The 12,084-nt window shown below is 43.3% G+C and overlaps 1 protein-coding gene across 1 annotated transcript in view; it reads left to right on the forward strand.

Moving 5' to 3' along the window:
* MTIF2 (mitochondrial translational initiation factor 2) overlaps positions 1–12,084 on the forward strand; it is a 350,344-nt gene that overhangs the window by 302,713 nt on the left and 35,547 nt on the right. Inside the window, exon 12 of the mRNA XM_069234182.1 lies at positions 6,144–6,308. Within this exon, the coding sequence (XP_069090283.1) occupies positions 6,144–6,308 (165 nt within the window). The remainder of the gene's footprint in view (positions 1–6,143; positions 6,309–12,084) is intronic.

Genomic DNA, 12,084 nt, shown 5'->3' on the forward strand with positions numbered 1-12,084 from the left:
TATTCAAACTTGCATGACTCCCAAATATCCTCGTAGAGTCTGCTCTATGGAAATAAAGATCAATCCCTCTGACTGTTATAGAAAAAACATGTGTTTTGCCCTCTTCGAAGGCTTTCTTCACACTAGGTCCTTTTTTGATACAAAGATGTCAAAAACTGAACCTCCTTTTTAGCTCCTTGTGCTACTATCATCTATCTCCTAGAAGGAATATCTTTTCTCACACACACAGTACATGGTCAGCCAGGCCTAGATGGTGAACGTCTTTCTCTGAGGCTCCAACCCGTGTCTGATATCCACCAAAATCCTCCTTGCAGCACCCCCATCAGGCTAAGGAAAACATACAGCAGTCTTCAGGAGGTATGATAGACAAAATTTCCTTGGCCACTTGTCCTTCTCCTAGGCTACAGCAGTTGGGGCTGGCCGAGCTACCAGAGAGCGGCATCTGTAATAGAGAGGGGCTGTGCCTCTCGGAACGTTACGGAGTCTGGACCAGTAGTTATGGAATACTTAGGACTGTGCCTTGGCCTGCGCACAAGTGCTGGAGGGAATTTCTCCATGGTGGCAGCCCAAGCATCCATCGTAGATGCCTGACAGACTGGTAGAAGCAGTGGCAGTAGAAGGTGATTGTTCCTGACTAGGGCACACACAGAGTCCTGCCTCAACCTCACCCCCCTTCCCTGGAGGTGAAGTGTGGTTTAATCGGAAGGGAGGATCCCAAGCTATAACATTGGGGTATAATCTGGGAGCTCAGGAGTGTTGATCTGCCGACTTAACAACTGAACACTAGAGGCCTCTTGGAGGCAGGAGTAGCTGGTAGGCACTCCCTAATAAACATGTAGACTTAACTACTTTTGCAGAGATAACTAAGGGGCATATTTGCACAGCGGGCCGGGGCCTGGATTGGTGGGCCTCATCCTCCACACCGGATATGGTGAAAATATTTTATATTGGGGCAAAGCACTTCCTTCTTTACTCGGAACTAGCCTGATGAGTGAGGTTCATCTTGCAGCAGCAACTGGGATAGACTGGCATGTGAACCCCTCCTGGTTGCCCCCCTCAGTAAGGCCCCAGCATCACTATAGCTTGCTGACCATTAGGCATGAGTGAAGAGACCACTGATCCATGGCATTCAAAGGTAAATACAGCCTTGAAAGTGCCTTCAGTTTAACATAGCAACACCCACATGGATAGTACCTGCTTCTCAGCCTTTGAGGCCTGGGGTGTGTCACTTAAGTGAGAGACTGTCTCCGGTGAGCACACAGCCTGCTTGAAGAGGTGAGGCTGCCTGGGATGCACTAACATGCCATTTTAGCGTTCAGATTACAACCGCTTCTTATTTGTAAATCTGGTGAATGATAAGGCACCACTTGCCCACAAACTAAGGACTATGGATAAATTCACCAAGGCAGGATCTTGAACCCCTGTGAATTCCAGCGGTGGTTGCCTTTCCTCACTAGAACTTTTGAGAGCTTGTGCTCCTCAACGGTGATGTCCACCAGGCGATCCACCGATCTCATGATCGGTGGCGTATACTACAAAATAATGGGGCCCCACTGCATAATGTAATTAGGGACGCACCCATGTCTCCCACTTCTCACAGATATTGATTGGTCTTGGGCACCCCCTTCAAGGAGTTGGGGATTCCTGGAGGAATGGGGTCCCTCCTGCAACACAGAGGCTGTAGGGGTATGGGTTACTCCCCTGCTTAGAATGTCCTTAGCATGAAAATTGGAGAGGTGAACATGAACAGCACACTTCTCGGACAGGACATTCTCAATAGGGTGGATAGAATGTTCGAGGCAAAGGGACAGATATCTGAAGTGGACAACTCAGTGAATTAACTCAAAGCCTTGATCATATGCCTCTCATCAAAGTCCAAAACGCTGGAAGCGCGGGCTGAAGATGCAAAGGGGCGGACACATAGAAACAACCTCCACTTTGTGGGATTTCCAGAGGGAGTGCAGGGCTCTTGCCCATAAAAACTCTTGGAGGACTGGATATGTACAATGATCTCACAAGGTAAACTCTCAATGTGTTCTATGATCGAGAAAGCCCATCGAGCTCTCACAAGGAAAACCCCTTCTGGGCCAGTCATCACCAGAATTCTTAATTACAAAGATAAAAAGACTGAGATTAAGTACTCCAGATGACCCATGGTCATGACCAGCTCCTTTTTTTGTTCTCCTTTATCATGATCTTCCCCCAAACTACACCTGCCTGTTCAACTGCGACAGAAATCATGCAAGCTTTCAGTGGGAGTTAGGTATCAAGAAGTACATACCTCTGTATGCAAACAACATGCTCCGCTTTACACAAAACTCGCAATAGGCCATATGAATGGAAGTCTTTGACGTCTACAGGGAAACATTCAGCCTCATATTAAACTGGAATAACTCAAGCATAATGCTTGTGGGTGGAAGAGAGATGGCAGTCTACTCGCAAATAGACATCTTTAAATACTTAGGCCTATACATAACCCTAGAACCAAAATGCTACTGGGAACTAGACCCTACCGAGCTATTCACATGTACTCCATCAATATTTTTATGATCACCTACAGGCAGACATGTCTGTTTTTTTGTGCTTGGGTGAGTGAGTAAGCAGTCCTTCAACAAATGCACTCAGTGTGTGATGGATCAAATGAGAATGGCAGATATATGCTTGTATTATTACCACCAACAAATAGGTCATTGAATATAAAGCACCTGGTTTTTCACCTTGAGCGTGACTTGCTAGAAGACCCAGAACTCATGGGGCTCCTGTTTTGGGACCTTATTCTATCAGAGCTTCCACCAGTGACCAAAGAATTGCTGACTTGCTGGCAGTCGTCACTCAGCTGGACTCAGTGGGATCGAAAGCTCACTCAGGAGATATTGCTGTGGCAAGGCACTTTATTGGCACTCTCTGCTCAGGTGGCTAGATTTAAAGCATGGTACATACCAAGCAGGGGAGGTCTGAGAAAGGAACTTCGTGAAAGCATTCACAGTTCTGCAGAAATATTTGCCCCCTGAAAGCGTAATATTACAAATACTTGCAGGTATGAAGTGCTGGTGGAGCACTTGACTGGGCCAGTGGTCACTCACGAGTTTATTCATTTGAGAGGCCAGGATAACAATGGGTCACTGAGGTGGAGTGGCCATTTCAAAAACGTATCAAGCTTTTGTACTTAATTCCCAGATCTGTTCTGTAACTTAAATTAAGTGGTTGGTTGATCTCGATCTACTGGAGGAGATATACTGCAGGAAGGCTCAGATGGCTCCCTAACACCTAGCCATATCCGCCAGACTGTGATTAATCCAGTTTCACTACCTCCACAGAATTTATAACACTACCAGAAGGCTCTGGAAATGTGTAAAACACCATTAACAGAATGTGATAGATGCCATGAAGAAGTGAGCGATTTCTTTCATATGGTCTAGGACGGTCCCACAATTCAGAGATTCTGATATCATGCATACCCTCAATCAAGTCCTGGGATGACTCGTCGAACTGTTGCCTAAACTGATGCTCTTGGAAATAGTGGAAGACTGGATAAAAACCTAGTGAAGAAACGATACGTGCGAGTATGGGATTTTTTCTTGTTAAAAGAGACATTGTGAAATATTGGTGATCTGATGAAGCTCCGCCAGATTCAAATGAATGTCTGAGAGACCTACAGATTCTTTCACCTAGAATGACTGAGAAGGTGTATATGAAAAAAATATTTTCACCCCTCATCAAGGTTTAACCACTGTCAGTAGGGAAAGACCAGCAAAACTAATAACTGCTAAAACTCCAAGCCACAGGAGGTTTTTATAAAATTATATTTCATAGGGGTTATTTAGCTAATCTATAAAACTAGTATTTTTTTTACATGCCAAAAACGGGTGTTTTGGTTATGTTAATGCAGTGTTTAGGATGAGCCAGTCAAGCTACCCCGGTACACTCATAGGCTTGTTTTTCCAGCCACACATGTATAGTGTAAGTATACACTATAGTCCACAGCTGAAGTTTAACTTTTGTGCCACTGGTGCATTTCCTGTGGCAACTTGCTGTGGCTGACTTAAATGTAAATGCATACATTGGGTTTAGGAAAGTTTGTATCATGTATTTGGGTCGGAGCAGATGCCCTGTGAGTTTGAATGGCAGTATTATCAGTGCCATGAGTCCCAGTGCCACCAACACCAGTATAACAATTGAAAAAAACATTGGGAAGCCACAAAAAAGGCACAATTGCTACACGTCCGTCCAAAATTATTTCAGTTCTACTTTTTTGAGAACACCTACAATTTATAAGGTTGTTCCTAGATTAATTATGCTCTAGGTGTTCGGATTTTAAGTGAAGACTCTTGGCTACTCCATTACACATTCATTGTCTTTAACAATCTATCTGCATTGACTCCTCATCCGTTACCTAGAGACCATCTTCTACCTTTATTAGGATCACAACCGTATCATTATTATTCTGTAAATGAAGTGTTGACCCACTTTAAAACAAAACCCATCAAAAAAGCCCTCCTCACTTAGTTTATTGCTCAATACCACGGTGTGTGTCAATAATTGGGTGTACAATTCCGACTACTCCATCATTCACCTACTGAAGTGTGACACCATTCTCTCTACATTGGAATCGTCCAGCTTCCAATGTATGCTGTTATAGTCCCCTGTTCTAAGCTTGTTACACCCAGACCAGCATGGTATCGAAGAATGGTCCCAAAGAAAAGAAGATTTCACAGTCTGTTACAAGCAACTTCTAAATAGTTTCTAGCACTATTTGTTCTGAGGAAAAGAGTATGAACTTAACCATTTTGATCTTTTGAATATTCTTCTAGTCTACTCTCCTGCCGTGTTCTGCTCCTTTGACTAGATGTTTGGGAGGACTGTTTGAATCTACTTTTTCTTCCCCTGGAGGATAAAAGTAGCATTGTTGTAGGTATTGCATTTTTCTGGATCAGCAATTTGGTAAATGATTCATGTGTTTTAATGGAAGTCATTGCAGGTATGCCACTGGTATAATTTCAAAATGGCATATATCTTTTTGTTGTTGGTATTTTTAATGATACCTCCTGTACTTCATAGACCTTATGATATGCTGAAAACACGTCATGGTGGTTTCCTGTCACACTGTATAATCACACAAGAACTGCCTGTGCCTTTCAGCTGGATAGTTTTGTTCATTGCTAGGTCTGATGTCCTGCTGTGGAGGGATGCCTTCTTCTGAGGCACAATCATCATCCTCCTCCTCCTTATATTGTTTAATCACTGTTCTAGCTTGTGGGTCGTTTGTGAAGTGACAGTCACTCCTTGTACCTAGTCTACATCCACAGTCTGGATTTTCCTTCTGGGCCTGTCCTGATGTTTTATTCCAAGCATACATGGCTTCTCTGTGAGAAGCCATGCAAAAAGAAAACATACAAATTGCCAACAAAAATGACAATCCACACAATGGTATTTGTTTGCCTCTTTGAGGACCTAATTTCTTTTGCATCCTCCACACAAAAGAAGAGCTAGATGGTTTTGTCTCCTTGAAACGTGATGTGGCTTGTGTTGGCTATGCACTATTTAGGCACTTGCATGTATTTCCACTATTGACGTAATATCTATCCAGTGCTGTTGGTCCTCTTTTGACACGCCATTGCACTGTGTGTTCAGAATTTAGTAACTTGCTGCTTTCTGCACCATCTTATAACTCGGTTTGTTTTTACTAATAGTGAAAGGACTGTAATAGAGCCTGCAGTTAAATTTGGCAACGTGAGTGCAATTCAGTGTAAACTCCAAATAAATCTGTGTAGCATGTAAAGTAATAAATTACATACCTCTATCTTAGCAATGTTCTGTATGTACCAGCACTTATGTATTCCATTTGAAAAATGGCTTTTGAGCAAAATTTCCATTGCATGTTCAGTAGTAATGTTCAGTATCCTAGAACATAATATAATCTGTGTTCTTCCATCACAAAAAAATTGCATTTGTGAATCAGTGTGATCATTGGTGTAGCAATGCACCACTAAGTAAAAGAATGCCGCCTTGCTGTTTGTGTTTATAGATATGTATTATGGCTGGATTAAGAAAATGATAGCAGTACGTTTGAATTTGTTTGACCTAATCACACACATGAAATCAGTCTATTTTTATATAACCATGTATATTCATGTTTTTTTTAGGCATTGTATATGGCTTTAATGTGAATGCAAACAAAGCAGTTCAGCAGCTGGCTGATAGAAAAGAAATACAAATCAAACTCCATAAGGTTATCTACCATCTAATCGAAGATTTGAAAGAAGAACTAAGCAAGACCCTGCCACCACTTATAGAAGAACATGTAACAGGTTTGTGTTCTGCTCTTGAAATTGATGTGCCATTGTGAGCCTTCAGAATCTAAAAGTAGGGGTTCACAGTTTTGGTTCAAAGTAAAGGAAGTCTGGGAAAGACCAGTGCAAGCCAGAATTGAGATGTACTGATCATTAATTGGGGTCTTAAGAGTGTTCTTCATTTACAGGGGTGCTGCACGTGTAAATCCTGCTTCCCATTTTCTGTATTGATATAGAATGCCAGGTGATTTGGCTTAGCCAAAGTTGGCCATGGTTTCTACTTTGTCTATCCTCGTTGGCTACCAGTCAAGGAGTAGAAATCCTTTGCTGCAGCTGTAGTACCTCTGCTCATCAGAAAACGAGTTGGTAGTGATGACACCATCCCCCTGGGCACTCTGTGTGGGGAGCAAGAAGTGGAGTCACCCTATTACTCAGTGGATTCTGAGACATCGTTCACTCCTAAAGCAGGATGGTGCTTATTTTCTTTCTCCACAGCAGCTTTCAAACAAGTACCCCTGTGCCCTTGCAGCAACTGCAAGCATCGCCCGCTAGTTTATAACCACCTGTAAAAGGAACCCCATAGTGCTTCCAAAGTACCCTTCATCTCTGTATCAGCTGGTAAGCATTGCATATGTGCCTGTTTCCACTTGCAGCACCCCCATAACCTCAATAGCTTTGCCTCTATTCTTTGGGTCCAGTTATAGCAGTACAAAAGTTTAACCATTATGCTATGATCTTCCAACCCATGAAACAGCGACAGAACACAATTGGTGTGTCTCCCATTAGGCATTCCAGATGCTGTAAAATATCACTACAACCCTCATATCCTCAACCACAGTATCGTCCACAAAAAAGCAAATTCCCACTTGTACTCCCTCTTCACTAACTCTCTTTGCAGCACCACCAAATTAAAGCCTTTCACACTGTACTTTTCTTGCCTAAAATGCATCAGCCGATAAAAGTAGGCCCGGTCAACATTTTTTCAAGATTACATCCCAACAGTAGCATTTTATACATTTTTCTTCATTTTTGTTTCCTTACCAGCCATGCTTTCTCCCATAATTTATGCCTGAGGGAGACTGGTTTGAGCACCAAATGTCTCACAGGGATTGAAACAGTGTATGTTGCAGAAGTGACAAATGTTCTGCCAGTCTTGTGCTGGTATCTCGTTTTTTATTTTGTGTAGGATCTGTACTCTAAATCTGCATTCAAATCTTGTACCTACCTTGCTAGACCTGACAGCCCTGAGGGTGGTCATCCTTCAACTTTGTGCCAGCCTCCCTCCACTTTTCTGATACTGTTTTTGCTGGTTTTAGGACCCAGAGCACTTTACCACTGCTAACCAGTGCTAAAGTGCATATGCTGTCTCCCTTAAACATGGTAAAATTGGTTCACCCCAACTGGCATATTTGATTTACTTATAAGTACCTAGTAAAATGCACTACATGTGCCTAGGGCCTGTAAATTAAATGTTACTAGTGGACCTGCAGCACTAGCCATGCTTTTTCATATAACTTATCTTCGAGGGATGCTGTTGGAGCAGCAAATGTCTCACAGGAATTGAAACATTGTATGCTGCAGAAGTGACAAAAAATATTCTGCTTGAACCAGTCTTGTGCTGGTATCTCACTTTTTATTTTGTGTAGGATCTATACTCTAAATCGGCATTCAAATCTTGTACCTACCTGCTTTCACAGTTACTTTCCTAAAAGCATCTTCAAGATGTCTTAAGCATTTTTTTAATTCACTCAAGACACACAAGCACCTTCCAGTCTTGATGTGGGACCAAAGAATATCTCGGGTCAATACTGAATTTTAGAAATGGGAGCCAAAAGAACCCTAATTCGGTCACAGACCCGGTTGCAAAAGGATAAAGTCAGACTGGTCAGAATGCTGGGATTCTGTTAAGCTTACCTCATCGCTGCCAGAAAAAGATCTAGTCTACAGAAGACCCTGAACCATAAATACTACACATCAGTGAAGGAGCATGCCCTGGGACCTTCTAGATTACCTGGATGTTCCCATTGCCCTACCCTAACTTTTATATAGAAATGCTAATATATCTACCTGTCATGGCTCTCAAGTTAAAAACAGCAATTAGAATTAGACAGCTTGGTTGTTTTATTATGTAGATTCCTCTTTATTCTTCATGGACTAGCCATCAACAAAGAGAGGTCTGTCCTCCAGACACAAAATTAATCCAGTTCATTGAATCAGACTTGAATTTTTCCACTGATTTACCAAAATCCACCAAGGAAAGACAAGCAATTCAAATAATTCTACCAGTGTTCAATTACACAAATTGGGGCTGTTCTCAGTTTCAGCGGCCCATCAGGGGACAGGGTGCCATGTCTTCCAAACTCATGGTTGTCATTCCTCAACAGCGTCTCCCTGGCTCTGTCAACAGAAAGCTGCCTCTGACTAAATAAAAGCCTTCGGAGTAAAGCCATCACATCACCCACTCTCTTTAGAGTGGACGGTCTGATGCTTTTTTCTTGTCCATCACTGCCAGGAAAAATTGTGCGGGACAGAAAAGAAAAAAAAAAAGATCTACTACAACCTGGGAGTTTTTTTTTTTTTTTGAGAAGCCAAGAATGTTAAACATTTTGTGAATGGCTATCAAAACAGACGACAGCCCATCAAACATTTTATACCTTGAAGAGAACCACTGTCTGTGGTTCCTTCCAACTTACAGAAATGAGTGATTGGCCGGCTGTCATCTCTGAATAGGATGCACCACCATTCTTCAGGGTGACTGATGTTAAGATCTTCACTACCCTGACAGAGAACGGTCAAAGTCGGGCCTTGGGTTCGCTGGCTTTCAGGAGGTGGTGAAATTCACAAAGAAGAAGTAGCACTTCAACCTGCTACAAACCCCAACAGTAGTTTTAGCTTGTGAAACTCTGCCCCTTTTGGCTGAAATTTGAACAGCTTGAAGACGGTCAATGGGCTGCCTAATAAAGTTATATGTGTGTATAAGTAATGATGTTTACCTGCTTTGTCTAAGACTCTTCAGAGTCCTAGCATAAGACTGTAATTCTCAAAGGAGAATGTGAATCCTTCAAGGTAACCAGTGCTGGTGATCTAAACATAAAGGAGAGAAATTATCTGTTTTTCCATTTTTGACTGTTCCTGGGTACGTTGGATATCATTATTTGCTTAAAATCTCATGCTCTACAAATTATATGTCTAACTATATTATACATGACTATACTATATTATACGTGATTTTGACTATAAAGCACAGATACTTTAAACACCATTTAGAAATTTCGATCCATGCTTTGAGGAAATCCAAACATTTCTCTCTTTGTTGTTCTTGATTGTGAATGTGTAATATGAGCAGTATTTAACTGTTAGCTGTTTCTGATGGATACTTCTAACTGTAAATTTGTCACGTTGGAATACTCCCCAGGTGCCAGACTGGATTGTAGACATTTCCCAGCTATGTTTCTTTGTGACGCTAGTTAGCGTTGTGCTGCAGCTCTGCGCTGGCTTCATGCTGCCCCGGAAGTGATGGAGTTGAGTCGCATATAAAATCTACCCCTGCTTGCTGACTTCAGCTCCATTTTGTGCGCCTTCTGACACACATCCAGAGCTCTGCTTCTACATTTGTCTGCCTAACAATGACTCTCAAAAATGAAATCCAGCATGCTGAGGAAGGATTCCCCTCTAAAGCTGCAGGTTTCAAACTATGCCGTGACTATAGAAAACAGGCATAGGTCGCAAACCTGCAAAAAGCGGGCCTCTTGTGTTCGGGCTTGGACACAACTCTGTCGTGCATTAGGTGTGCCCTTGTGCACCTGATGGTGATCTGGGACCAAGAAGTGCAGCTGTACTTTGCTAAATATAAGTAGTAGTCTCGGCCCTCATGTACATCCTGTTCCATCTCCAGGTTGCGAGCTTCTACTTAGTCTTGCTTCTGAGACCGTTTCTGCCTCCGGTCAAAATACTTCTGTAAGTTTAAGTCAAAGTCCAAGTGAAAACTAATGAAAGCAAAGCAGGACTGCATGCCATTCCGCCTCTCTGTAAACATGGTTAGAGAGCACAAGGGCATTACAGTGTCAGTTTATCTGCCTCAGAGCTCTTGGTTACGAAGCAGATTCCACAACTGATCCAAGTGTACCCCAAGTTTCCCATGCCACAGGAGTTCTCTAACTTCAAGGAGGCCATGTTGCAGATTTTCACTGCACTTCCAGCTCCCTCTGGGACACCTTTGGGAACTGCAGGGGCCTCCAGTCATGTTTCTGCCTGCCAGTCCTTCCCTGGTACTGTCTGCCCGTTAGGGCTTGTTCTGCGTCCCCTCCTGACTTGTGAGCATACATCTACTCTAGCTCCAGGACCTGCTCGGGCTGTTCCTCTTCGACTCCTGGACCAACACCCCTGATGCAGAAGAATCCGGTACCAATTCTGATGTCTAGCCCTGAACTTACTTCAGCCCAGTCTCAAGTGATGTCATGCTACAAAATTACTAAAGCGCAATCAGTCATCATTCAGCCTGATTGTACTAATGCCTCTACCTCTACCAGGGTAGATGCTCAACCAGAGGCTTAATTATCTTTTTGACTCTTACTCTGAACAAGATACACCATCAGAGGGAGATGATGGTGGAGAAGGAGTGGTGTTCTTTCCCCCTCATTATGACAATTGCAGGTTTTACATGGACTTACAAGGTGCCAGTGGGCTTTATACCTCTCCTGAAACAGGGTTGCACTCTCCACTTGGGCGATCATTTGCAGTAGTGGTCCAGCAGGCAGCTGACGTCTTGAATTTTAAGCTGCCTTCAGTCACGAACTACCCTACAGATTTGTGCCTACATTTTGCAACCTGGGGCAGCCAGACCTGAACCCGCTTACATCCATTCCAATAGGCCCTCACTGATACCTTGATGATCACGTGGTCAAAGCTTAGCTCTTGGCAACCAGTGAATAGGCAACCAGGTGTCCCAGACCAGCACCTGGCATTCCTGATTTTCTCACTAAAGACTCTACTCCAGAGAGCCCAGTGGTGGTTAAGGCTTCAAGCAGAAAGGTGAAACCCAGTTCATCCCCCATGACTCCTTTGAATAGGAAGTCCAAGAGGATTGAGGTATTTGGAAAACAAATGTTCTCCCCGGCTACCCTAGCCCTGATATCTGTGAATGAAGTCCATTTGTTGGGTCACGATCGGTATGCCGTCTTGAACATGGCCAGTGAGATCTTGCCTCTCTGGCTCATTCAGTTCTTGGTGGTCAGGACATGGGCAAATACATTCATGCTGGCCTTGATGGTACTGATTTCCTTGGAAGACCGTTTGTTACCAGTGTCATTCTCAGCTGCAATGCTTTAATGTACTCTACAGGAGTTTCTGTATATGTACAAGCCTCTCCCACATATATGCTCTTTGATGGCTCACATCTTTGTGGCGGAAAAAGCTGATTCTGACCTGGTTGGATTTGAATACAGTAAAAGCACAGCATGCTCTCTTGACTCCTGCTGAGCATTTCTCACATTAGGAATTCAGAGGCTACTCTAAGGGGCTGTTGTGGAGGCAGCATCAGTTGCCCCATCTGCTGCAACAGTTGCCCCAGTCAATTTGAAGTCGGGCACAGGGGTCTGGCAGGCAGGTCTCAGGCCCACAGGGGCAATAGTCCTCCTGGTCCTCTTGACCTACACCAAGCAGCCTTTAAGAAACTTCAGTTTGTCCTTAGTGGTGCATTCCCATTCAGTGAGAGCAGAATACAGTATTTTCTCACAAAGTGGCAATCCTTCACATACAACAGATGGTTCAGACAAATCGTTCAGCATGACTACCC

Source organism: Pleurodeles waltl, chromosome 5, assembly GCF_031143425.1.
Source record: "Pleurodeles waltl isolate 20211129_DDA chromosome 5, aPleWal1.hap1.20221129, whole genome shotgun sequence".
NCBI classification, from domain to species: Eukaryota; Metazoa; Chordata; class Amphibia; order Caudata; family Salamandridae; genus Pleurodeles; species Pleurodeles waltl.